The sequence below is a fragment of the Dunckerocampus dactyliophorus genome, chromosome 18, assembly GCF_027744805.1.
Source record: "Dunckerocampus dactyliophorus isolate RoL2022-P2 chromosome 18, RoL_Ddac_1.1, whole genome shotgun sequence".
NCBI lineage: Eukaryota > Metazoa > Chordata > Actinopteri > Syngnathiformes > Syngnathidae > Dunckerocampus > Dunckerocampus dactyliophorus.
The window spans coordinates 20234453-20262293 of NC_072836.1; the positions used below are offsets into that span (position 1 = coordinate 20234453).

General features: G+C 43.9%; 2 protein-coding genes across 11 annotated transcripts; one reads left to right on the forward strand and one right to left on the reverse strand.

Annotated features, from left to right (window-relative positions):
- Positions 1-271: 271 nt before the first annotated feature.
- Positions 272-24847, reverse strand: slc6a16a (solute carrier family 6 member 16a). 6 transcript variants are annotated; one of them, XM_054758817.1, is made up of 18 exons: positions 24735-24847; positions 23761-23914; positions 21025-21089; positions 19324-19429; positions 19114-19192; positions 17049-17173; positions 14017-14236; positions 13554-13711; positions 8407-8533; positions 7785-7960; positions 6407-6517; positions 6083-6324; positions 5038-5332; positions 4881-4958; positions 3299-3500; positions 3067-3226; positions 2831-2993; positions 274-1912 (listed from the first exon to the last, which is right to left on the reverse strand). In XM_054758817.1, the coding sequence occupies exons 6-18, from the start codon at positions 17049-17051 to the stop codon at positions 1568-1570; spliced, it is 2280 nt and encodes a 759-aa protein (XP_054614792.1). In that variant the 5' UTR covers positions 17052-17173; positions 19114-19192; positions 19324-19429; positions 21025-21089; positions 23761-23914; positions 24735-24847; the 3' UTR covers positions 274-1567. The 6 variants fall into 6 exon arrangements, with proteins under 6 accessions (XP_054614789.1, XP_054614788.1, XP_054614787.1 ...); XM_054758814.1 differs by lacking the exon at positions 17049-17173 and having other exon boundaries at positions 272-1912; positions 19324-21089; XM_054758813.1 differs by lacking the exon at positions 17049-17173 and having other exon boundaries at positions 272-1912; positions 19280-21089.
- LOC129170804 (epidermal growth factor receptor kinase substrate 8-like protein 1) lies at positions 18706-27737 on the forward strand. 5 transcript variants are annotated; one of them, XM_054758823.1, is made up of 14 exons: positions 18706-18792; positions 19327-19444; positions 19508-19566; positions 20877-21006; positions 23148-23233; positions 23346-23420; positions 23502-23650; positions 23726-23908; positions 24521-24629; positions 24744-24866; positions 24940-25093; positions 26303-26468; positions 26739-26871; positions 27360-27737. In XM_054758823.1, the coding sequence occupies exons 2-14, from the start codon at positions 19327-19329 to the stop codon at positions 27429-27431; spliced, it is 1557 nt and encodes a 518-aa protein (XP_054614798.1). In that variant the 5' UTR covers positions 18706-18792; the 3' UTR covers positions 27432-27737. The 5 variants fall into 5 exon arrangements, with proteins under 5 accessions (XP_054614798.1, XP_054614795.1, XP_054614797.1 ...); XM_054758822.1 differs by having other exon boundaries at positions 18753-18792; positions 19292-19444; XM_054758820.1 differs by having other exon boundaries at positions 19327-19566.
- Positions 27738-27841: the final 104 nt, after the last annotated feature.

Below are 27841 nucleotides of genomic sequence, written 5' to 3' on the forward strand. Positions count from 1 at the left end.
TATAGACGACCACAACGTATCCCACTGGGTATCATCCATCATCATGATGACTGAAACCGTTGACTCTTAAAAATAATGAATTTATGAGTAAAATGTGGATGAAAATGGAAGATACCATTTTGGGCCCAAGCTGAACGTTTAAACATGACCATGTTATGTGCACTTAACACAGTGGACACACTGATAATAACAATACATAATATAATGTTTCATTACGCAATAACTAAAAACTTACATAATTCATATTAAAAAATGTCTGGGTATTTTTTTGATGATGGAAAAAAGACAAAACGTGATGCGATGACATCATCTACACACATTTTTGCTCAGGCACGTGCTGGTCACCAAATAAGCCAATTTATGATGCCCCAAAATTCAACATAATCTTAATGACATGCATACTGTAGGTATGTTCCCCAGAATGTAAAGGTGGATAATACTTAGTCATAGCTAAGCCAATATGTAAATAGCCTAGAACTGTGCCAATAAACTACAAATGAACGTTACAAATTAGCATCATTATCTGCATCGTTTTGAGATGTTGGAAAAAGCTGGAGTACCCACGCACACGCAACTCCTCGTGAGGTGTTACAACGGTGCTTCCCACCTGGGCGTCCTCTGTAAATAACCTTCATATCCAAAATGAATATGCCTGCACTATACATTCATGCAGTCATCCAGCCCTCCATTCCATTCGATTGAAGTGAACATTTAATAAAATCATCTAGTACAATATACATACAATTGAATGCATCACCATCAACATATGAGGTAAAATAGAGCAAATTTACATCTACAACACGCACACATTCTTTGTGATAAGAAATCCGCCACATGAGCGGTTGAGGACCCGTCAAAACAGTCGTCAACTTTCCTGGAATTGAAAGTTAATTCAAAAGGATGTCATATCATGCACATTTTTTGATGAAGAAAATGAAGGATAAAGAATTTCAGCACACTTAAACCCCCCCTCTAAACAGCCCTGTTCGGAGCAGCCGGTTTTGGGTGGGGGCTGCAGTGTCTCATGCAAATGCAATGTGCGGGAGTGCAAGCAAGAGTGCGAAAGTACGCATGTGAAAATGAAAAGGTGTGGAGCCCAAACAGGAAGCGCTAACAATTGTAAATAAAAGGAAACCACTTGGCTGCGGCTGGGTGGTGCATCCAACAGCACTGCAGCGCTCATGGAGTCATGGGTGGAGAAACCCTGCGTGCGCGTGGTCTTATGGAAATTAGCCAGGAGGTTGTGTCACTCCAGAGACCCCAATAAGTGTATATTGAGAATTAAAAAGTGACTTTTCCATCATATGTCCCCTTCAACACTCTCATTGGTCCTCACAAACACACAGACACGCAAACGAGGAGGAAATCTTTGTGCAAGCCAGTAATGTTTCTTTCTCAGGGGTGACATTCTTAGTCTTGCTGCCTGATGTTTACTGAATAAAATAGCTTTGGCTTGCCACTAAAGCAGCTTCCACAATTATTGTTTATAAGGCGGCTCTCCTTTATCCGTCCCATCTCTGAGGACCCGCATTTCAAACGCTTCCAACCACCACGCTGACAATCTCCCTCACATCCCCGTGTCCTGCTGCTCCTCTTCGTCGTCCTCCTGTTGCGGCAAGAGGCGATAGTGTTCGCCGCCCACCGGCAGGAAGGTCGTCCTGGATCGTACGCCATCGTCCTCGGGAGTAACTCGGCGGGAGCTGAAATCCAGCTGCTCGGCAGAGCTGCACTTGGTGTACAAGTCGCGGTGCGCCTCCTGACCGGCCCCCTCCTCGGCGTGGGCGCTAGGCAGCCAGCGGTGCTGCAGGGTTGAGTGGATGTAGCAGATGGGCACGGGCAGGCCGGCAAAGACTATAAGCAGCACGATCATAGCCAGAGCCCAGCCGGGGTACTCTAACGTCATCTCTGAGGCCTGTCCAGATGAAGACACAAGCAATAACATTTTCATGTTGTCACTTACCATGAAAGCACTCAAGGCTTCCACCATGCAGAACTATAAAAGTGTACTTAAGAAATCTGCTAAACAGTCAGTCATTGATGACGTATAAATACATGACATACTACCAATAAGAATGGCGCTTACAGTACGACTGTGGGGAAGAATTCACAAGACAAACAAATGACAATTAACAGGAAATTTAACAAAATATTCCATTCCAACCCCCCCCAAAAATCAAATTTAAAACCAAATGAAAAATTTCTTCATTGAAATATCAGATTTTTTTTTATTTTATTAAAGTTTATTCCCAAAATTGTACAAGGCTCAAAAAAATTGCACAGCATTTTAAATAATTTATTTTTATTATTAAAATAATTTATTTTAAGATTGATAAGGTTATTTGTAGTTTTTAAATCATTAAAAATATTTTTTTTTTACTATTGTATCCTAAAATGAATTCATTTGTTTCTTTTCAGCAATTTTTTTTTTAAGATACTGACTTTGTGACATTTTTTGCATTTGAATTTTGTGAGCAGAACAGTTTTCATATAAAATTTTACTGAAAAAAAATTCCTTCAGTTGGAAAATTCAGTTGAAATTTAGTTGAAAAAAATTCAGTGCAAACACTTTTTTTTGCGCTGAATACTTTTACACGAAAATCTTGTCAAGTAAATTTTTAAATAAACACTGTATTTTAAATACTGTATTTTAAGAAATAGTTTTAAAACATAATTTAATAAGGTTGTTGTATTTTAATATTGTATATTTTTTTAGCTTTATGTGATGTAAAAAAAAAAAAAAAATCAGTTCACAAAAACTCATCTAAATAAAGCTTTGGCAATAAAGAAAGAAATGAACCTTGATAACTTGTGAGTGAAAGTGCCATCTTACCATGCTTTGATTCCAGGCTGTGTATGTGGGTCCTTGAAAGACCATCCTCAACAAACTAGCAGCCAAAAGTCCCATCATAGCCAGCAAGCACACATATTTCCAAAGATATTTGTACACCACCGGGGGGCGCCATTTCAGCATGTCTTCTATATCATCCAGGAAGCTGCAGTGGAGGAAAAGAAAAGACGTTGCGCTGGGTGATAGAAAAGGGCATGAGGATGTTACGGCCTTCTTACCGATCTGTGCCGTAGACCCACGACACACTGATGGTTTCAAAGATGACAACGATGATTAACGGCAGCGTGGCAGAGTAGTCGTCAAACATGGCCACAAAGTAGTTGCCTGAGCGCTGAGTGAAGAGAAGTCCCATCAGGAAGCCCAAAGCACAACTGGACACTGACAAACAAATACGGGAGAGAAATGACTTCTGGACGTAGAAAGCATGTGGAGATGTGGTTGGCGTTTTACCGGTGAGTAGCGTGCGGTGGCGTCCCAGCAGCTTGAAATTGTCCATGAGAGGTGTGAGGATTCCCTGCATGGTCCCAAACATGGTGCTGAGCCCCAGGTTGAGCAGCATTAGGAAGAACAGAGCGGACCAGAAGGGGCTGGCTGGGAAGAGAGCCATCACCTCAGTGAACGCTATGAAAGCCAGTCCTGTCCCTTCCACGCCCTGAACACCCAAACAAACAACACACGCAGCATGACAACATTGCACACATGTTGACTGACTCACAACAGTTGGAAACTTCAATGAAAAAAAAACAACGTTTTACACATCCCTGGCGTCTACATACACATTTGGTACACTCATGTCGTCATCACAAAACGTAGCCATTCGATGACATGTTTAGTATTGCAGTTGTACAATCGGACGCGCTCAGAATATTTGCAAACTCATCTAAAACTGAATTAATTCAATTTAAGACAACTATTAAGAATTCAATCAAAATCTAAAACTAAGTTATTTAAACTAAACTAAAGTAACAGTAAAAGTAAATTCAAACTAAAACATGACTAACTACAAAAAATGAACTTAAAGTAATCCAGCATTAAGACTAAAACAAACACAAATAAAACAAACCTAAAACTAATATTTAAAAAACTCAAGTAAATACATTAGCGCAAAAGAACACATAAACAAAGTAAAACCGTGAATCTGAAGTAAAACAACACTAAAACAGGTAATTCAAGACTGACTAATGGAACTAAAACCAAAATGAAAACTAAAACTATAGGAACTTAACCGAAACTAAAACAAACAAAAAAAACTAAAACAAAAAAATTTAATAACTGTAAAAGTAAACTCAAACTAAAACATAACAAAAAACATAACTCATTAAAAAATAAACTTAAAGTAATCCAACATTAAGACTAATACAAAGCTAAAGCTAATACTAAACAAAATTAAAGTAAATTAGGATAAAACAAGGCCTAAACAAACCAACTCAAAGTAAAGTTGGCATAAATCTAAACTAAAACAGAACTCATTTCAACTCATTTAAAAGAGAGACTCATTAAACTGAAACAAAGATTAAAACATAAACGCAACAAACTTAAACTTAACTCAACCTGATACAAACATTAACCGTGCCTAAAAATGACCAGAAAATAAACTATACCACTAAACGCTAAAGTACACCTACAACTAGACAAAACTAATCCAGACTAAATTCATCTTAAACTAAACCCAAAAATAAGACTAAATTCAAGTATAAATGTTATTTGGGCTGAAAAACAAGCTTTGATTAGTGTTTTGGAAAAGGTGAAAGCATTTTAAGGCGACATTCAAAGCTGTTAATAATCAATGAACCACTGAAAGAACGTGAACGCAGCGATCATCACAGCTTGAAAGCATCATCGATGCAAGCTTGGTTACTAAGAGCATATTTTCCATATGGTACTTCTTCGAAGCCCATCAGAAAATACTTTGTCCCTTTCAAGTGGATATCTGCTTCATAGGAGGCCTCAAGGTGAATGTGTATGGTGTTTCTAAATAAATGATAAATGGATGATCTATCCAGGCTTGTGTTTATTTAAGTTTTCTGCTCACTCGTCTAACACAGCTTGCTTCCATCTCTGCTGGAAACGTTCTCCATCCTGAACGTCCCGTAGTTTTCATCTTGCTGCCCTGCAGAGGATATTTCTGGGAACCGTTAGCCCTCCACTTCCACGCTCTTGTTATAAAAATCAAGCACCTCGTGACGAACCTGCTCTGTGCTCAATGCCATTTCCACGTAAAAGTGAAAGAACTCAGTTTGGCTCCGCTGACGCCATGTTTGCCTCCTCCAAGTTGTTTGTTTGCAGGATGACTCCTTTCCCACCTTGTTCATCTCGTCCTCCAAACTGCAGTCGGTGATGTTGTGTGCCAGCGCGGCGCCGTAGTGGCTGTACCAATCTCTGTAGTCGTGGAGAGACACGGAGCTTGGGTCTGTCACGTTGAACCAAGGCCACCAGGGCTGGTCCTCTCCCTGGGTCGACAGGACGCTTAGAAGGCCAAGATTTCTGCAAAGAAATCAGACAAACCGTAAGGACAAGGAATAGCTGGTACAGCTCTGATTTTATGGCGTACGATTATATATTCTCCAGACTATAACTCACACTTTTTTTTTTTTCATAGTTTGACAGGTATTATTTATTATTATTTATTTAGGTTAAAGTCGGGTGGTGGTTGCTTTTTGGGCAACACTTAGTGGTCGCAATAATTCATTGAGTTGAGCTTGTGACACAGTTAGGCACATGCTTTGTTGGGGAATACATTTCTCTCTTGGAGACTGTGACTGTAAGTAATGTGCAAATATTATGATCTGACTGGGAAATGTGGTCTTTTAGACTGCAGTGTTGTTTAATTATAATTACTTATTATGTCTCGCTTGGAGATTGTAGCTGCTGCATCAGCCACTGATTAACTAAATACACACGTGTGATGAAGTTTTGGTGTTAAAATACAGCTGTTGGATACATTTCTCCACATCAGGTTGCATCCATGCGTTCAGGCATCTTTAAAGCACTCTTTTTAAGACTGGCAAGCATGGCACTTCCTCATATTTCAACACTATTCCTTGCAGAAGTGCTCCAAATCTGTTAGATTACGAGGGCATCTCTTGTGCATTGCCCTCCTTCACGTCACCCTATAGATGTTAAAATTGAATTTAGGCCTGGGCTCTGGTTGGCCCTTTCTAAAGCATGAGTAAAGGCACTCCGTAAAAGTGCCATAGTTTGAAGTCAATCACACTGACGGACTCTGATACACACCCAGCCACGCAGTGCTTTGCGATGTTCTTGGCCCGGAAACCCAAGATGACAAACACCACCAGCGAGGCCAGCACGGACGTCATTAAGTTGATGCCCGAGACCATCAGAGCGTCCCTGTGGCAGTTGTTTTGGACGGGATTGTAGGAGGAATACGCGATGACCGAGCCGTAGCCCAGTCCCAGGGCGAAAAACACTTGAGTGGCAGCCTGCCGCCACACCTGCAGGTTCCCCCAGATCTCCAGCTGAGACACATAAGCAAAGTTCTGTTGGACTCCAGTCTTTAATGACCGATTGAATGAAACATACGATGGGACATGTGCTTACTTTGGGATAGAACATGTATGTGATTCCCTCCATTGCTCCATCCAACATCAAGCCTCTGATGAGGAAAATGAAGAGCACCACATAGGGGAACACTGAGGAGAAGTACATCACCTGGAAAAGAAACATGGAAACAGAGATGTCACAGTCGCGCCACTTGGGGAGCAATCAGAAACCAAACCATCAGAAAGAATGTCAACATGGGAAATATTGTCTTTTTGCACAAATCCAGTAAACGTCTTCAAGGGTCTTTGGCATGATTCATCACCTCTGCTTGAATATGTCATATATTGTTTGTAATTATGTTCTACATCGCTCAGCTACATAAACATAGTGGTGTACGAGACAGAGGATGTTTACTGTCGTTATAGCGAAGATTTGAGCGAGAAGGGAGAAACATTTGGAGATGAAATAGAGAGTTTGCAGAACATGGACTAGAGCCTTAAGACATGGAGATGAAGATTGGTCGCCTTCAAAACACAGAATGGGAAGTGTAAATTACTCTGGAGTTGCTTATCCTTCAATGATTGTTTTAAATTGGCTTCTTAATGCACGTAAAGGGGTCCTTATAGCCTGATTTGTTTCATATTTCTTCACCATTAAACATACATATCGCTGTGAAAAGATGTTTATATAACATGTATAATGCTTTACAGCCTTGTCGCTATCATGGAATAGTGTTTAGAATACAATATAGTAGGTAAATAAGACATGACTTATTCTGTTCTGTGGCAACTTAGACGTTGTTCTTCCTGTCTTTTTTTTCTCCTGTGTACTGGCGGAATAGCATCCTTTTTCAAAATGCGTTTCCTTTCAAGCCAAATGCTAGCTTGTAAAGGTGTTCCTTAATAGAAGTCATCCATGAAATGATCACTGCAAAGAACAGAACTCGAGGTGGGCGTCCATCTGTCTCTCATTCTCTGCACTTTGTCTTAAACATTCCTCTTTTGGAAAAAAGAATAAACTTACAGTATCACTTGGATACTATGAACATCCAGCAGCAATACAATATTTTGGCATAACTACTACTTTGATGAAAAATATACTGAGCCAAGTTGACGATCTACCTCGAGGAGCGTTTGTTTACTCTGCTTTAGCTGAGTGGTGTCACCCCCGATGACGTCACTTCCTGAATGAGGCTAAACAGTGAGAGCTAGCTCGGCATGGGTGAACTATAAATGTCATTTTTGCTGATTTACCATTCACTTTCAAAAATGAAACAATGTAGAACATAATTACAAACAATATATAACATATTTAAGCAAAGTAGATGACTCATGTTAGGGACCCTTTAAAGAAACTAAATAATTATTATTTGCAGCATATAAGAAAAATATGCAAAAATATGTTGACAAAAAAGTCTGAAATCAGTATTGTTCACCTTTGCAGACGACTTGATGCCCTTAATCATGGCTAAGGAGACGATGGTCCATGTGGCCAGTAAGCAGCCCGTCATGATGGAATTAAACTCTCCGGATTCCTCGATAGAATTCGAGATGTTCAGGGCCTTCCGAAACCAGAAATAGGATGTTGGCGAGCTTCGTGCACATTCTTTCACTGTTCAGACAGGAGACGTACATATTTAGTGGTTTGGACTTCACAGGACACATGCACGCACGCACGCACGCACGCACGCACGCACGCACGCACGCACGCACGCACGCACGCACGCACGCACGCACGCACGCACGCACGCACGCACGCACGCACGCACGCACGCACGCACGCACGCACGCACGCACGCACGCACGCACGCACGCACGCACGCACGCACGCACGCACGCACGCACGCACGCACGCACGCACGCACGCACGCACGCACGCACGCACGCACGCACGCACGCACGCACGCACGCACGCACGCACGCACGCACGCACGCACGCACGCACGCACGCACGCACGCACGCACGCACGCACGCACGCACGCACGCACACACGCACACACACACACACACACACACACACACACACACACACACACACACACACACACACACACTACCTGTGTCATTCGTGGCCACATCGGTGGGACAGTGCTGCCATGGTAGAGGATACTGGAAGGAGTTCCCCATGTAGAAAAGGCTCCATGCAATAATCACGTTGTAGTAAAGGCCCACGTAAAAGCACACCTGAGGAGAAGACGTAGCGCGCCCTTCTTATGAGGTAACCTTTTCATCAAATATGAATATTTTAAAAACATATCTTTCTATACATTTTGGCCTCTAGTCCTACACAAATGTACTTTTGGAGTGAACATTTTTTAAAATCCCGGCTTTGGTGTTGGTGTGTGAACAGGTAGAACAGAGATTTTTGGTTTGCTTCGTAGCAAAAGTGCGACGTGTTTTTAAACCTCATTCAACAACAGAACATGAAGTGACTGACTTATGGCAAGGGGCTCCAAAGTTTCTCCAGCAAGGGCCACATACTGAAAAATGAAAGAATGCAGACACATGGAGATGTGCTAAGAACCTATGTATATTTCAAGAAAACAATGCATCTCAGCTTTGTGATATAGATGAAAAAGTGTAATATTATTATTACTATTATTATTATTGCCTTTTTCCTTTAATTTTCCATATATTTCAAATTTCTTCTCCAATCATCTTCATACATTTTTTGTCATAATATCATGACTATATTCCTGTCGTTTTTTTAATTTTCCAACTATTATCTGCATACATTTTCTTCTCATAATTAGGACTTTTCCATAATATAATTACCATAATATTATGACTATATTCCCATAATATTATAACTTTTCCCCCAACCTGATTTTACAACAATTACAACTTTATTTTGTTTTGGTTGTTTCTCACAATATCCCAACTTTTAAAATGTGACTTTATTTCTCGTTAAAATACAACACATTTCTGTAAATATTTTGACTTTATTCTCATAAAATTACAGCTGTTTTTTTTCATTTATGCTGCTGTTTTCCAACTATTTCAACTTTCTTCTTGTAAATTTCTAATTGTAATACTCAGACTTTATTCTCATAATATTTGCCCCCCATTCCTATGATGTTATAACTTTTCCCCAAACAAATTTTCCCCCCCGTAGACCCACCACCTGCGGGGGCAAGCATAAGGGTCCGGTGCATTGCGTTTTGGGTGGCGGTCGAGGGTGGGCACCTAGGCGACCTGGTCTTCGGCGGCGAAATCTGGTTCTTGGGACATGGAATGTCACTTCTCTGGCGGGGAAGGAGCCCGAACTTGTGGGAGAGGTTGAGACATTCCGACTAGATATAGTCGGACTCACCTCGACCCACAGTTTGGGTTCTGGATCCAAACTCCTCGAGAGGGGCTCGACCTTGTTCTACTCCGGAGTTGCTGCAGGGGAGAGGCGGCGAGCTGGTGTGGGCTTATTAATAGCCCCCCGGCTCGGTGCCTCTGTGTTGGAGTCATCCCCGGTGAACGAGAGGGTCATTTCCCTACGCCTTCGAGTTGGGGAAAGGGTCCTGACTATCGTTTGTGCGTACGCGCCAAACGGCAGTTCAGAGTACCCAGCCTTCCTGGAGTCCATCAGAGGGGTGCTGGAGAGCACCCCAACTGGTGACTCTGTCGTTTTACTGGGAGACTTCAACGCCCATGTGGGCAATGACAGTGTGACCTGGAGGGGCGTGATTGGGAGGAACGGCCTCCCCGATCTGAACCCGTGCGGTGTGATGTTGTTGGACTTCTGTGCGAACCACAGTTTATCCATCACAAATACCATGTTCCAACATAAGGATGTCCATAAGTGCACATGGCACCAGGACACCCTAGGCCGCAGGTCTATGATCGACTTTGCAGTCGTATCATCAGACCTGCGTCCGCATGTTTTGGACACACGGGTAAAGAGAGGGGCTGAGCTGTCAACTGATCACCACCTGGTGATGAGTTGGATTAGATGGCGGGGGAGGATGCCGGACAGACCCGGGAGACCCAAACGTGTAGTGAGGGTGTGCTGGGAACGTTTGGCAGAGTCTCCTGTTCGTCGAGTCTTCAGCTCTCACCTCCGGCAGAGCTTCTCCTGCATCCCGAGGGAGGACGAGGATATCGAGTCTGAATGGGCTCTATTCCGTGCCTCCATTGCTGAGGCAGCCGATGGGAGCTGCGGCCGCAAGGTGGTCGGTGCCAGGCGTGGCGGCAAGCCCCGAACCCGATGGTGGACACCAGAGGTCAGGGCTGCCGTCAAGCTGAAGAAGGAGTCCTATCGAGCATGGATGGCTTGTGGGACTCCTGAAGCAGCTGACGGGTACCGGCAGGCCAAGCGGCACGCGCCTTCGGCGGTGGTCGAGGCAAAAACTCGGGTGTGGGAGGAGTTTGGTGAGGCCACGGAACATGACTTTCGGTCGGCCTCGAAGAGGTTCTGGCAAACCGTCCGGCGCCTCAGAAAGGGGAAGCAGTGCCCGGTCCACACTGTTTACAGTGGGGACGGGGGCCTGCTGACCTCGACTGAGGATATAGTTGGGCGGTGGAAGGAATACTTTGAGGCCCTTCTCAATCCCACTGACATACCTTCCATAGAGGAAGCAGAGACTGAGGATACGAACGCGGACAGTTCCATCACCGTGGCTGAGGTATCTGGGGTAGTCAAAATGCTCCCCAGTGGCAAAGCTCTGGGGGTGGACGAGTTTCACCCTGAATTCCTCAAGGCTCTGGATGTTGCGGGACTGTCTTGGCTGCCACGTCTCTTCAACATTGCGTGGAAGTCGGGAACAGTACCTCTGGATTGGCAGACTGGGGTGGTGGTCCCCCTTTTCAAGAAGGGTGACCGGAGGGTGTGTTCCAACTATAGGGGGATCACACTCCTCAGCCTCCCTGGGAAAGTCTATTCCAGGGTGCTGGAAAGAAGGGTACGACCGTTAATCGAACCTCGGCTACAGGAGGTGGTTTTCGTCCTGGTCGCGGAACACTGGACCAGCTCTACACCCTTGCAAGGGTCCTGGAGGGTACTTGGGAGTTTGCCCAACCGGTCTGCTTTGTGGACCTGGAAAAGGCATTCAACCGTGTCCCTCGCGTTGTCCTGTGGGGGGTGCTCCGGGAGTATGGGATTGGTGGCGCGTTACTACGTGCCATTCAGTCCTTGTATAACCGGAGCAGGAGCCTGGTTCGCATTGCCAGTAGTAAGTCAAGCCTGTTTCCGGTGAACGTTGGCCTCCGCCAAGGCTGCCCTTTGTCACCGATTCTGTTTATAATTTTCATGGACAGAATTTCTAGGCGCAGCCAAGGTGTCGAAGGAGTCCAGTTCGAGGGCACTAGGACCTCATCTCTGCTATTTGCATATGATGTGGTCCTGATGGGCTCATCGGGCTGTGACCTGCAGCGTTTACTGGGACGGTTTGCATCTGAGTGTGAAGCTTCTGGGATGAGACTCAGCACCTCCAAATCCGAGGCCATGGTTCTCAGTCGGAAAAGGGTGGATTGCTCCCTCCGGGTTGGGAATGAGGTCCTTCCCCAGGTGGAGGAGTTCAAGTATCTCGGGGTCTTGTTCACGAGTGAGGGAAGGTTGGAGCATGAGGTCGATAGGCGGATCGGCGCAGCGTCTGCAGTAATGCAGTCACTGTACCGGACCGTTGTGGTGAAGAGAGAGCTGAGCCGGAAGGCAAAGCTCTCAATTTACCGTTCGATCTATGTTCCCACCGTCACCTATGGTCATGAGCTTTGGGTCATGACCGAAAGAACGAGATCGCGGATACAAGCGGCTGAAATGAGTTTTCTTCGTAGGGTAGTGGGACTCACCCTAAGAGACAGGGTGAGGGGCTCGGTTATCCGGGAGGAGCTCAGAGTAGAGCCGCTGCTCCTTCACATCGAGAGGAGCCAGCTGAGGTGGCTCGGGCATCTAGTCCGGATGCCTCCCGGACGCCTCCCTGGTGAGGTGTTTCGGGCATGCCCAGCCGGGAGAAGGCCCCGGGGAAGACCTAGGACACGCTGGAGGGATTATGTCTCACAGCTGGCCTGGGAACGCCTTGGTGTCCTCCCGGTGGAGCTGGAGGAGGTGGTCGGGGACCGGGAAGTCTGGGCTTCCCTACTGAGACTGCTGCCCCCGCGACCCAGATAAGCGGAGGAAAATGGAATGGAAATTTTCCAAAAATTACAACTTAATTTTGTTTTGTTTGGTTCTCATAATATGACGACTTAAAAAAATACCTTTAATATTTCAACATTATGCTACTAAAATGGCGTTATTTTTCCTCATAATATTACAGTTATTCTTGTAAAATGACAACTTTTTCTTGTTCGTTCCAACTTTTTTCTTTTTTTTTTAAATTCTGATTTCATTCTTGTAAAATTACTGTTGATTTTTCCATTTCTTATTAAATTATATTCTTTAAATGTGCTGCGGGCCAATAAAAAACAGCCACGGGTCACAAATGGCCCCCGGGCCACACTATAGACACCCCTGACTTATGGATGCTGGTTTCACCGTCGTGCGACTTATTGGACATTCATGATGGCTCTGTATAAGTGAGCGCTGACTTTACATATTATGTACACATCATTGTGCATCTAATATGTCACTATGCTGAACAGAAGGCGTTACAATGCGCAATCAAGTCAGCTTTGGCTGCTTTTTCTGGCTTCTGATTGGTCAAATTGCGCATGATACACGCCCTTTTATAATGGAGATTTTTTAACACCAGAGTGGGGGAATTAGTTGGCCACAGCATCATTTTTCTCAATACAACACTGGCATGTAAAGAGGAGTTGAGAACATTCAGAAAGGAATTAAAAATAATATTTTCCAATAATCAGTCTTACTTAGTCAAAGCCCATCCCGGGTGTGTGCCGTTCTTACAAAGTCAAACAGTACAATCAAATATTGATATTTTGGTGGCTTTTACGTGTAAATATGTGACAAATTAGGCTTGCTGAAAAATAAACATGCTGTATTCATGCAGGAAGAACACGCAGATCCTTGTTGCACGTTCACTGCCTGTGGAAGAAAATGTTTCGCAATACCTCTCACGTTACAGCTCCTCAGCAGGTTTACACACCAGGAAAAAGGCTTGATTACATGCACATGATAAATGGGGTCATGAGGAGGCTTTGGGCAGGAAATAAGTCAATCGTTACACTCTCCAACTTAATTTACACAAGTCATTTTTTATCAAAAAAGAGGCCACAGCATGTGGGAACACAATCAACAAGTCCAATAAATCCTCACCAAGCAGCTGGAGTAGCCGATGCCGGCCAGTTTGGGGGAGATGTGCTTCCAGACGCCGATGCTTCCCTGCCGAATGCTCTGGCCGGCTGCCAACTCCATGAAGAAGAGCGGAACGCCGACCACCAGAAGAAGAAAAACATATAACAGCATGAAGGCCCCTGCAAGGAAGGGAAAAACTTACTTTCAGAGATGGTAAAATCAGTTTTGACAGAAAAACGTCACCAAATACATGCAAAGTACCACATCAGCACAGTTTATGCCACAATATGTTATAATATGACTCAAAAGAACAGTTTATAAATCATCTTAATGGTACATTGGTGTATTATAAGGAGAATAGTGTCTCCGTAACTACTTTGGTGATGCCAAAAAATGTCTAAACTTGATTTTCATCGTACCATTATGCAGTATTCTGTGCTGTCCTGCTAAGAGAAAGCATCGTGATTGGTACAGTGACACTCACCTCCTCCGTTCTGGTGACAAAGGTATGGGAACCTCCACACGTTCCCTAAGCCCACACTGAAGCCCACCTGGGCCAACACGTACTGGATCTTGGAGTCCCACGCTGGCCGGTCTCCGTTGTTGGCGTTATCTGCGTCAAGACTGAGTGCAAGTTGCGAATCGGACTGACTGTCACTCAGCCACTCCGCCTCCTCGCCGCCATTCAGTGAAGGTTTCTCTGTCTGGGCAGAAAGGAGAGTAAAAACAGTACAGCATCTCATAAAAGTGAGCACACGCCTCATATTTCAGAAACCACTTTTGTTACTGTAGAGTTTTCAAGGATGAAACTTAGAGTAGTCAGGGTACAGCTTGCGTCAAAGACATTATTGCTTAAATAGCTATTCTTCGTTTAGCGTGGTTAATTGGTTCCAGAAGCGACTGTGATACTGTAAGTGGATTTCAGCTGAGTAGGATTCCTTATCTATAAATTAAATATTTTCATAGTTAAAGCAAAGAAAACCTGCTTACGGCCTTCTAAATACTCTAGGTTATTTTAAACCTCGTTAGAGTCCTCCATCCATCGCTTATCCTCATTAGGGTCATGGGGGTATGCTGGAGCCTATTGCAGCTGACTTTGGGCGAGAGGCGGGGTACGCTACACCGGACTGGTCGCCAGCCAGTGGCAGGGCACATATAGACAAACAACCATTCACACTCACATTCATACCTATGGACAATTTAGAGTCGCCAATGAAGCTAACATGCATGTTTTTGGAATGTGGGAGGAAACCGGAGTACCCGGAGAAAACCCACACACACCTGGGGAGAACATGCCCAAGTGGGGATTCAAACCCAGATCTTCCCTATCTCCTGACACCTTGTGGTGTTAGAGCCCTCTAGACATGAAACATCAACTTTACACTGCTATTGCCCAATATAGTAGACATAATAAGAGGAAACAAGCCATATGAGACATGAATAAGACTTGTGCTCTTGTGTGTTGCTAGGGAAGCTGAATGGGGGGTAGACAGGAAGTGTTAGAGTTTAGTGTTATCTTGCCCGTGTTAGGGATTATTGTGCCTGTTGTGAGATCATTCAAACCTGCAATAAAAGCCTGTTGTTCCGGTGATCAAGTCTGGTGCTTGTGTGTCTCACCCGACATTACAGTAACATTACTGACAGTGTGGAACACTACATATCATCACAACGTCTTGAATATTTGGAGTTTAGTCAATGTACCGTTTTTTTATGCATGAAAATAAAATGTAGGCAAAAAAGGCACTAATAAGAGACCCAAAACAGCATGATTTATTACTTCATATATCTTTGAAAACTGTGATAAAGTGACGCCATGAAATTCGAAGCACAAAGTGGCGAGCGCCTACTGCCTTGTTCCCTGAGCGTGTACTGCATGTTTGTACGCGTAGGACTGTTATTTTAGAGGAAGGGTTATTCATTGGTTATTAACACGTATGTGTTGAGTTCTGGCCTCCCCCCGAATCACCTGCCATGTGAAAAAAAACACATGAAGACATGTGCGCTGCAACTCAAGCCTCACTCGATTTAGTACACAAACAAGCTGAGGGGGTGGGGTAGATTTGGGAGCCCCTCTCTTATACCGGACCAGCCACAGATCGACCTCGATCAGGAAGAGATAAAAGTGCGGCTTCACCATCCAAAAAGAGGTCATGTGAGCGAGCCGGCATCTCCACTGGCTTTGTGCCGCGTGACATGACCTCGCGTGTGGAGGTTGGAAAAGTACAAGAGTCACATGACCACGAGGAACATGTGGCTGCCTGGGTTTTTAAGAGTACATATTTAAACACACGAGTCTTGGAGAACATGCGTACACGCATATCAGAAGAAGTCATAACTGGCACCATGCAGCTCTGAGAAAGGGTGCTGGGTGGTCTTTGGTCACGTGTGGGGGTGTGAGGGGCGTACATGCGCTGAATAGACTTGAGTAGAGTAGACATGACTTCACACATACAATAACATTAACACTGACAATGCACATGCAAGATGCGAGGACTGGGTGAGGCTGCCGCCGCACGTCATTTGCAACCTATCACAGTATTTGCAGTCCTCGGGGGCTGTGTGTGACAACATTGCCGTCGTGTCTCCACGCTTTTGTCTCACCGCTGTGGGTTTAACGTGTGCCAAGACTTCTAATGTCAAGGGCACTAACGGACAAAAGGACTCACGTCACGATGCCATTTTAATGTCGCCGCCACGACAAAAGTACTCTCTCATCTCTCAATCCAGTCTGCACTGAATTGGAACTAAAATGCACCTTTAGACGGTAATTCTTCGCCATTTTCAGCTTCAAATTTTGCTGCTTCACTCTATCACCATTTAAAGAAAAAAAATCATGCGGTTTTGTTGTTGAATACAGTGTATTATTGGACAAAAATGTATACAAGTATATATATTGAAGCAAATTTTACTTTTTTTGCCTAAGTGAAGCACTTTCAAGCATAAAAATGGCTAAATGAACAAACAGGCATTCAGAAGACGCATTCAAAGATGTGGCAATGATATGTAGTGTTCTACGCTGGTCACTAGGTGTCAGTAATGTGTATTGTTGGGTGAGACACACAAGCACCAGACTTGATGGCCAGAACAACAAAGGGAATTGGGGAAAAACTGAAAAAAACAAAAGAATAAATAAGTAGAATAAAGGAAGAAATAGAAAATAATAATGTTGAATGCATGAACTGTATTGACTAATTTGAAAGGGACATGCTAGCTAGATATTAATTGATCATTTATTGTTCCTAAGTGGTGCTAAGTTTCTAGCTGCAGATCTTCTTGCTCAGCACTCCTTTGGGTTCAAATGTTGGAACAGCTTTAAAGTAATATGAGATTTTACTACGTTAATCCAACAGAACTGTTGACATTGTGGACAAATGACTGAAATAAATTCATACAGTATAAACTGTAGTGAGCGCGAAACAGACAATAATCCTTTCTATCGCTGGTAAAAAAAAGTATAAATCTGCAGGTAAGACGTCAACAAAAAGACATGTGGTGAGCGTGCAAGAGAAAAATTACCATGATTGACAGCTAAATCCGAGAACTTGATGTCGTCGTCACTCTTCTCCAGCTTGCTTTCGGACCACATGTAGCCACTCGTGTGTTTGGACCAAGTGTTCGTCGTCAGCGACCAAATAAGACTTCTACGGCAGCCAATGAGGACACGGTGGGGGACGAACTACTGTGTCCCACAATGGACAAGCGGGGCTGGACCACACGAAAATACACACTACTGTGTCCGCCCATAGTGTCTGATTACTACTACGACAACACTCTCCTTAGTATTACCTCCATCATCATTATTATTATTATTATTTTCTTATTATTATTATAAACAGTTCTCCACAAGCCCACAAAATAGGTTACAGAAAGTTTAACAACGTTACCTGATACGTCAGACTGCCCCGAAGGAGAACATCACATATCGCAACAGCAGAGGGCGCTGTAGCAACTTTACATACAAGCCACACACTACAGTACAACAATGCATGGCTATAGGCAGCAAATTCTAAAAATATCTTACAAAAAAAAAAAAAAACTGCAGCAAAAATGAAAAAAAATTAACAGTAATTTTACAAAAATGAAGTCAAAATATAAGAGAAAAAAGTCGTACTTTTTCACGAGAGTGACGTAATATTATCAGGAAAAATGTTAGTGGCATAAAGTTGAAATATTAAAGAAAAAATACATTATTTTTTGGATTTGTAATATTATGAAAACTAAAATCAAGTTGTATTTTTTAGAAAATTAGGTTGGGGAAAAAGTTGTATTAGCATGGGAACAGAGTCATAATAAAAACAGCTGTAATTTTACAAGAATAAAGTCAAAATATTATCCATCTATTCATTTTCTATCCCAGCTGACTTTGTGCGAGAGGCGAGGTACACCCTGGACAGGTGGCCAGCCAATAGCAGGGCACATATAGACAAACAACCATTTACACTCATATTCATACCTATGGTCAGCTTTACCTAACATGCATGTTTTTGGAATGTGGGAGGAAACCGGAGCACCCGGAGAAAACCCACACATGCACGAGGAGAACATGCAAACTCCATACAGAGATGCCCAAATGGAGATTGGAACCACCCCACATTGACATAGTGCTTACCTGTATTACTTAATTCTAATTATACAGGAACATCATGCCTGCAGCAAGGCAAAACTATCATGCAATTTATAGATAATTAGTCATAAAGGCGCTATCCGCGGTGCTAATTATGAATATTACACAACAGTCATGTATAACACAAATACACACTTTTCCTTTGGTACTTACTATGGCAGTGACTGCATGACAGCCCATCACTTACCTGCTACATTAGCAGGATTTGATGCATATTAATATAATCTCATGCCATCAAAATCAGTGCACCCCACCTCTTGCCCAACGTGAGCTGGGATAGGCTCCGGCTCACCCATGACGCCAATGAGCACAATGAAAATATTTACGTTTTTGATACAGCTCTTGTATTGGATGGCATTACAGGTGCGCATCACATGAGCCGCTTGGCTTGCCTGCCAGATTGAGACAGTGAGGCTGGGGGGGGCGGGGGGGGGGGGGGGCGGGGGGGGGGGGGTGACGTACACATCAGGTAGCTTGAGGAGACTGAAAGCCGTTCAGATTATCCGCCAAAGTCCGACTAGTTTTTCTCGTTCCTGCATATCTGGAGTAGGTGGAACGTGCTTGTGTAAACAGCCCAGCTCAGTGAGCGCACACGCTTCTGCAGCTTGGACTTCAACACTTGGACCACACCAAAAGGTACAGTGATGTGTCGGGAATACATGTGCTAATTCTCTGTAAATAGGTGTGTGTGTGTGTGTGTGTGTGTGTGATAGATTGTGTGCTTGTGTGTGTGTGTGTGTGTGTGTGTGTGTGTGTGCGCAGATGTCTCAGGTGTCAAATGTTGCCAGATTCACTTTCACCAATAGATTAGTGTGACCTATCATTACATGGCCGTCTTGGACGATTCATTCATGTTTACTTTAGGAGTTTTGTTAGAATTGTGTAAGGAAATGAACATGAATTATTCCAAAACTTGAGTTGAAGTGACTTTTTGGGAGGATTGTGTCATCGACATACCATGCAAGCAGGTGTTGGTGGTTTTTCAGGTAGCTGTCACTTGCATGCGCACTAAATACTCCACATTCCTTCAGGCTGCCTAGGGAGTGTGACAAAATTAGTTTTTATTGTCATTTCTAACTAAAAAAAGTTTTATTTTGTTTTATTTAAAAAAAAAAAAGCTTACTTCTTTTCTCAGCATATTTTCTCATTCCTCTACTGATGACCTACCAGATGTCAGCACTGCCTCCACCTGTGATGCCTCGAAAGGCTTCAGGGGTCCGAGTCATGCCACTCCCGGGACACCAGATTCGCTCCGGCCAGCTCCCCACAAGTACTGATCATGGAAAAGGTACATTCAAGTTAACCACACGCATGCATTCTTCCATCAAGTCTGACGCAAGTATGTCCTCAGAGAATGATGCCAACAAGGATGCCAACCATCCATCTCAAGTGCATGCAGAGAGAGAAGTGGTAAGAGCTTGATTTAATGACCAAGATGACCTTTTGCCTCCTTGTGTAAGATGGTGCATTAAGAAGCTTTTGGGTTGTTTTTTTTATTTTTATAAAAGAGACCATAAAACTGGAAACTGGTTTTTAAAAGCCCCAAAAACCCTTCAAGTTAAAGATGCTACTGCAAACTGAGCCACACATACTTAGAAATGGTACACTGCAATACACCCTTGAACACTGTACTTGTGTAATCATGTACTGCAGATGAAATCAGGTAAATAATCATGTAAGATATATATATACTATGTGTACTGATTTCCATTTATTACTGCACAGCACACGCGGTATATGTACAGTGTGTAGCTATACGTACTTATTATTATTATTTTAAGATTTGCAACTTTGTGTACAATGATCCTCCGTTTATTGCGGTTAATCGGTTCCAGACCCGACCGTGATAAGTGAATTTCCGCAAAGTAGGATTGCTTATTCGTAAATGGAATATTTTCATGGTCAGAACATAGAAAACCCTCTACGACCTTCTAAATACAATTTTGGTGGTGGTGTGGATTACGGCCGCAACAGTAGCGGTTGTGAGAGCATTCAACCCTGCTTCAAGTCTGGTGCTTGTGTGTCTCTCCGAACATCACTGACACCTAGTGACCAGTGTAGAATACCACAAATCATCACAACGTCTTTGAATGCGTCTTCTGAATGCCTGTTATTTGTATTTTTCTGAACTTTGTCACATACGGTATATGTATGGGTATATAGATTTTCTTTTTTTATTGTCATTTTAATGTCTGTAACTGTGTGCATACCTTTTGCGCTGCCGTGGGACAGTACCCCAGCTTTGTTGTACACTGTGCAGTAACAGTAAAGAAGTTGTAAATACCCACAGTAATATTACCTCTTGTGCATTGTACACACGGGGCACATATAGTGACAATTTATTTCAATTTCAGGTTTAATGTATGAATCTCAAGACATCAAATATAAGACAATTATTTCATTTTTCATTTTATTTTTTCATTTTTTCCTAGTTCATCTTATAGTCAATATTCTATAGTCAGTTGGCGACACTGCAGTGGACATTGTCAAATTTAACCGAAGCAACGTTTTGCCTTTTTGAGATTTTTGTGTGTTGAAAAAAACGCTGATTTTTGATATCTTCTTCCTACTTTTTGTTGTCACCACAGAAATGAAAAACAGAAAACCTAGCAGACGAGCAACATTGCTGAGGTCTTAAGATGCTACAAAAAAAAAAAGACGCACTGCACTCATTTTAATGCACTTGCCTTTACACACCCTGTGTCACACTCCCTCACCAGGAGATCCTGAACCACTGTTTCGACGACATTGAGCGATTCATGGCACGGTTGCAGCAGACGGCCGAGGCCCAGAGCGTACTCAACCAGAGGACGAAAAGGAGCAGGAAGAGCAAGCAGCAGAGCCATGATGGTGAGCTATGCATCTAACCTGCTGCTGAAGCACCACTGGGGTTGGAGGTCAGTGATAGAGTTAGCATCGAGTCTTCTGGGAGGCTGGAGGAAAGAAGACACAGAAAACCTGTTTCATTTGTAGACTAGGAATGACATGATTTCAGCTTTTCACACCATGTGCACAAGAAACAATCATATGTCAGCTTATAACCTTATCAAATATTGCGTTAAAGTGCATTTTCCCTTTTTTTGTTATACACTGCTCAAAAAAATGAGAGGAACACTTGGAAAACACATCAGATCTAAACTGGGGGAAAAATGATGTTGAATATGTTTCCTGATAATAAGTGGGTGATGTATTAGTAACAAAATGATGCCACATCATTTGATAGAAATGAAAATGATCACCCTATAGAGGGGGGAAATCAAAGACACCCCAAAAATGAAAGTGAAAAAATGATGCAGCACACTGGTCCATTTTGCTAAAATGTCATTGTAGCAACTCAAAATGATTCTCAGTAGTTTGTGTGGCCCCCACGTGCTTGTACACATGCCTGACAACGTGGGGGCATGCTCCTAATGAGACTACGGATGGTGTCCTGGGGGATCTCCTCCCAGATCTGGACCAGGGCATCACTGAGGTACCTGGACGCATGGAGGAGATTCCAGGAGACAGGTAGTTACTCCAAGAGAGCTGGACAGGGCCGCAGAAGGTCCTTCAACCCTCAGCAGGATCGGTATCTGCTCCTTTGTGCAAGGAGGAACAGGATGAGCACTGCCAGAGCCCTACAAAATGACCTCCAGCAGGCCCACTGGTGTGAATGTTTCTGACCAAACAATCAGAAACAGGCTCCATGAGGGTGGCCTGAGGGCCCGACGTCCTGTAGTGGGCCCTGTGGTCACTGCCCAGCACCGTAGAGCTCGATTGGCATTTGCCATAGACCACCAGAATTGGCAACTACACCACTGGTGCCCTGTGCTCTTCACTGATGAGAGCAAGTTCAACCTGAGCACATGCGACAGACGTGAAAGGGTCTGGAGATGCCGTGGAGAACGTTACGCTGCCTGCAACATCATTCAGCATGACCGGTTTGGTGGTGGGTCAGTGATGGTCTGGGGAGGCATATCCCTGGAAGGACGTACAGACCTCTACAGGTTAGATAACGGCACCCTGACTGCTATTAGGTATCGGGATGAAATCCTTGGACCCATTGTCAGAACCTACGCTGGTGCAGTGGGACCTGGGTTCCTCCTGGTCCACGACAATGCCCGACCTCATGTGGCTAGTGTATGCAGGTAGTTCCTGGAGGATGAAGGAATTGATACCATTGATGGGACCCACGTTCACCTGACCTAAACCCAATAGAACACCTCTGGGACATTATGTTTAGGTCCATCCGGCGCCGCCAGGTTGCTCCTCAGACTGTCCAGGAGCTCATGGATGCCCTGGTCCAGATTTTTTTTTTTTTGAGCAGTATATTTTAAATGTATAGTTGATTAGAAAGGCCCAGCTTGTGCTAGACGATGTGAGGATCCCTCAGAATGGTGAAAAAAACATGTTATTATACTGTATATATTTTTTATGCCTCTTTAAAATTTGCCAATAAAAATGCAAATATTTGTCATTATTTATAATATGTATATTGGTAAAAGAAATTCATTCCCACCTTAATCTAAATTAGCACCAATTTAGTTCTTCATCACTTGCTCCATTCCTTCCCACAGTGGCAAGGAATCAAACAAACAACAAATATTATTTCAAACATAACCCACAGTCGTGTGAAAAAATCAGGGCACCAGATAGGGTGACGTTTGTACTCAAAATGTTTTGAAAGACATGCTAGCATCCACGTGATACCTCCGCAATGTTTTATTACGTTTTACTTGATGGCGGCCATGTTTTTCGACCAATCTTGCTCAAAAGGTGTGCACCAAATTTGGGGCTCGACAACAGTGCCACCGTGTGGTGTATTTGTCAGAGAAATAATAGCACAGGCAACACAGCAAGGGTGCATGGTTTGACAAATTTGCACCCTTTTGTGAGCAGCGGTTTAGGAGTAGTAGGGTCACAGCCGCTGCCTTATTATGGCCTCATTACTTTGATGAGTTTCTATCATGTGTGAGTTGTTGGTGTGAAGTTATGTGCTCTTTTCTGTGCAGACTTGCTGACCATGAAAGCAGTTCCTCCGCCAGCAGAAGAATTTGTGGACCTGTTTCAGAAAATCAAGTACTCCTTCAGTCTGCTGGTGAGATGAAACGAGTGATTACTCAACGTCCGCTTTGAAATGTCTTGAAATGTCAGACGACGCTGACTGAACGCTGAGATTGTTCAATGACTCTATTTCCTGGTAACGTCAGGATCGTCTCAAGTCAGCCATCGAGAAACCGGACGCACCAGAGCTGCTGCATCACGTCTTTGCGCCTCTCAGACTGGTGAATCAGTCGCAAGTTTACAGGGTGATCATTTCCTTCTCTTGCTGTCTGCCTTCCTGACAACCTCTGCCTCCGCTCCAGATGGTGAAAACTACAGGTGGGCCGGAGTTTGGTGGGTCAGTGATCAGTCCTGCTCTGACCCATGGTGCTGTTTCACTGCTGGAGAAGCATCTGACTGAGGAGGAAAAAGAACTGTGGACTGAACTGGGACCATACTGGACTTCACCCTGGTAAGTGTGCGTCTCCATCTGCGTGTGGGAGTGTGGTACACAACTCTAACAAACTCTAATGACCTCTTCCTCTAGTTCCCACTTCAGCATCTCCGTCCCCCCATACTCACCTGTCTTCTTGGACGGATGGCAGCCGCAGGCGTTCGACTCCACCGGTTTGCCTTTGGAAGATCCTGTTGAGTCGCAGCACAAGCAAGACGCTCAGCAGGGCCGAGATCAACACGCCATGGAAGTCCTTGCTGAAGAAACCGATGAAGTGTGAGTCTGTAGAGCAGGGGCGGCAAACTGTTTTTCACCGTGGGCCACATCACAGTTATGGTTGCCCTCGGAGAGCCACAGTTTTGTCGGAAAATGCACACGCAACTGGACTGTTCAGGTTGTCTTAGAAGACGTTTCGCCTTTCATCCAAGCAGGCTTCATCAGCTCGTGCCCCATGACTAGGTAGGACAGCTCTAGTCTGAGCGGATGATGCAAGATTTATCCTCTTGACTGAGGCGTGGCCCCCCCACAACAGACACTGCTTTCGCTCATTTGTGGGCCAAAACGACAGTCGTTGAGATACAGTGGAGTGAAACCCCTGCCTGCCAATGACAGCCAGTACAACTTCTCTGTCAGAAGTGACAGAACACATTTTTGACGTGCATTATTTCCAGGCTTTCGTGGGCCACGAAAAAATTATGTGGTGGGCTGAATCTAGCCCCCCGGGCCTTGGGTTTGACATCTGTTCTGTTGAGGATGGAAAAAGTGGAAGCTTTAGTGCGCGGGTTGTTTTCGCAGCACATGACGACCCATCTTTTCCAGACTTTTTTGTAGGGAGGGATGGTATATAACAGCCACTTCATTTACTATTGTGGCCTGATGTCATTCCAGGGAGGGGAAAGGGCTTCCACCACTGGGTGAAAGACATTACTGCTGCAGCTATGACTTTGTTGCAAGAAACAGCAGTGAGCTCTCTGTGCTGCATGGAGAAACATTGGAGGTACACACACACACACACACACACACGCACACACACACGACTACAGAATTTTCGGCGTAGACCGGCACCATTCAAACACACAGAGTCCAAGACTTTGCATCATACCTGCTTCAGGTCATCGAGTCATCAAAGAGGTGGTGGAAGTGCCGCAATCGCTTTGGCCAGATCGGGTTTGTTCCCTTCAACATCTTGGAACCACTGTCCGCTCTGAGTGACAGCTGTGGAGACACGCCAGTGGTACAGCTTCACGTTTAAAGTCTTTGTTTCAAGTCAAAGGTCACTTGCGTGACACGTCTTTTGTGCTTTTTAGACGTCCCCTATTTCACCTTGCTCAACGGCGTTCTTTTCGAACCCCCCACTGAGCCCGGTCGGTGCTTGTCCGACGTCTACGAGTCCAACAGCACACCTACCTCAGAGCACGGCTTTAGCGTGCAGCACGGCGCAAGCAGAGAATGGAGATCGAGGTAACGCATCGAGACAGTCTCAAATGGTCTTTCCCTGGGACACCCACATGATCTCGTGGGAGTCAGGAAGTCAGGAATAAATAAATAAATGCTTACTTGTGCAAAGTACCAAAAAACAAGAAACATGATAAATGCATATGTAAAAAACAATAAAGTGTAATATATATATATATAATAATGTAATATAAAGTAATATTCATAAAATATCTAAAATTAATATGTAAGTATAATTAGTATCATCCATTTTTCTGTGCCGCTTGTCCTCACAAGTGTTGTGGGAGTGCTGGAGCCTATCCCAGCTATCTTTGGGTGAGAGGCGGGGTACACCGCTGGACTGGTCATAATTACGTATGAAATGACACAAACAAGAGACCACGACCAGTGGTCTAAATCATGTTACTCATGTCAGAGCAGTTTGCTTATAAGTAAATAGAATTACAGTTAAAAAAAAAAAAAAGAACATTTGTGGCGCCCCCTACAGGTTGTGCTCAAAATGCTTGCAAATACATGCAAGCAAACATATCATACAGATATCCTCAAAGTTTGGTAACCTATAGACCAAGGGGTAGGGAACCTACGGCTCGGGAGCCACATGTGGCTCTTTTGATGACTGCATCTGGCTCTCAGACATTTCTTAACACCATAAAATGTGTTTTGTTTTCCTGACATTTTAAAGTAAAACATTACGGAAATCACAGTGTTAAAAATAACATTCAAAATATGCATTCTAATGCATTTTAACCCATCCATTTGATTTTCTAGCGCAATGCCAGCTGTCCTTCCCATATTTTCCGTGTCAGACACCAAAACTTGATTATTATCGGGGTCGTCCCTCCTTTAATCAAATAGTCAGCGAGCTAATTGTGCAGAGACAACCCTTTGAAAAAGGAAAAGAAAGATACGGAGTAGGTCGCAAAACCATGCAGCACCAGAAGTCGCATTAATGGCAAAAAGTAATGAATTTATTATTGGTTAGCTTCAATATAACAACATTATTACAAAGAATAAATTAAGAGACTTATTAAAAAATCTTAGCCAAAAAGGTTCCCGACCCCTGCTATAGACAAAGGGTCAATGACGTATGACTCCTCAGATGATTCTAGGAGACTTTGCTGCACTAAAAGGCCCTGCGGGACAAACCTGCACTTACTTCCATACTTTGCGTGTGCATGCAAATGACTTTGCAAATGGCTTTATGTGTTTGTGCAGTCCTGATAATGAATGACGAGCTTCTCCAAAGACTGGCCGAGAAAAGAGGCTCCATGCGGCCCTCTCTTATGGTGCCTCGCTCCACAGAGACTGCTCTTCCACTGAACTACCACTCTCCCCCTGCTGAGGTGGAGGCCTGGCTCACTGCGAAGGGCTTCAGTCAGCCGTAAGTTGCTATTCAGCGACTCCAAAAAAAACAAAAAAAAACAACAATCATTCAGATGAGGTGAGAAATAAAGAAAAGGTTACTTAGGATTTGTATGACTCCTTCCTTCATATCTCCAGTAGAGTGCACAACATTGCCCCCTAGTGCCAGAACTCTCAACAACAAACATGTATGCATTATTCTGAGCTGGGCCAGATTTAAGCACAAAAAGCTGCAAAGATCTGACAAGGAACCATCCTGTTCCTAAGTTTCTCTGTCCTCCTTTGTTAGGACGGCCCAGAGCCTCGGCATTTTAACCGGAGCGCAGCTTTTTTCCCTGAGCAAGGGGGAACTTCGTGAAGTGTCCCAGGAGGAGGGTGTCAGAGTTTACAGCCAAGTTATGGTGCAGAAGGCCCTTCTGGAGGTTTGTCATTCTAGATCACACGTGTCAATCTCAGGCCCGGGGGACAAATACGGCCCGCGCTGCCATTTCATCCGGCCTGCGAAACTGTTTGTAAAATACTGAGTTGGCCGACCTCACTGACCTTCTCAAAGTGCATAGAGAGCATCTGCATCTTTAGTGGACACACTGTAGTCTTTGTGGGGACACCATTTTCTTTTAGGGATGAACCTCTGGAAATGTAAAGTAAAATTAGATACTGTAAGTAGTGGGTTACAGTTGAAGTTTTGTCCTCTGGGAAACTTTGTCCACTGTGTGTGTGTGTGTGTGTGTGTGTGTGTGTACGTGTCTAGTTGCATGTTTACTGAGTCAGTTTGTTTGCCCAACCTTGAGTAGTGTCATTGGCCCCAATTGTTACTGACCCACTTACACCGACATCGCCTTCAATTTTCAATCCAGAACTCTTCTAACCAGGTTGTCACATCTCGCTCTCCCTTTCTGCCCCCCCTCAGGATGTGCGAAAAGCCTCCGAATTGGAGAAGGCGATGGAGAGGCAAAAGCTGAAGATTGGCATGCCAGAGTGAGACTGCGTATCAGATGAACTTTATGTATCTGTCAATGTGGATCAGTTCATGACATGTACTGTTATGCGACCCGGTTTGGATTTGGAAGTATCATCTCTTGTTTGTGTCTTTTACTTTCCTACAAGTACTCCTGTTATCCTTTGTTCAAGCAAATGATATGAAGGCCAAGTGTTGTGATAATGATATGATAGAGACTGAGACTGTGATGAAACCCCACATACCGTAAACGTGCATTCTGTGCTCATTTTCACTGAAAAGTGACGCTTGCTTTTTCACTACTAATAAAGTTAACAAATTTGTCATTTATATGATATCAGCAATTGCTTTTTGTTTTTTGTTTTCATTACCAAGGCAAATTTGTGGGCTTTTCTGTATCATTAAAACTTACTTTAATTTTTTTTTTTTTTGCA

Excerpts from the sequence above, each read along its gene's own strand:
- LOC129170804 (XM_054758819.1), top strand. The coding sequence starts at position 19,315 with ATGACCTACCAGATGTCAGCACTGCCTCCACCTGTGATGCCTCGAAAG. Across the intron at positions 23,234-23,345 it reads AGTACTCCTTCAGTCTGCTG|GATCGTCTCAAGTCAGCCAT; the intron begins GTGAGATGAAAC and ends TGGTAACGTCAG. Across the intron at positions 24,630-24,743 it reads TGCATGGAGAAACATTGGAG|GTCATCGAGTCATCAAAGAG; the intron begins GTACACACACAC and ends TACCTGCTTCAG.
- slc6a16a (XM_054758814.1), bottom strand. Across the intron at positions 13,712-14,016 it reads TTGTCACCAGAACGGAGGAG|GGGCCTTCATGCTGTTATAT; the intron begins GTGAGTGTCACT and ends CCTTCCTTGCAG. Across the intron at positions 8,534-13,553 it reads TCGGCTACTCCAGCTGCTTG|GTGTGCTTTTACGTGGGCCT; the intron begins GTGAGGATTTAT and ends TCTTCTCCTCAG.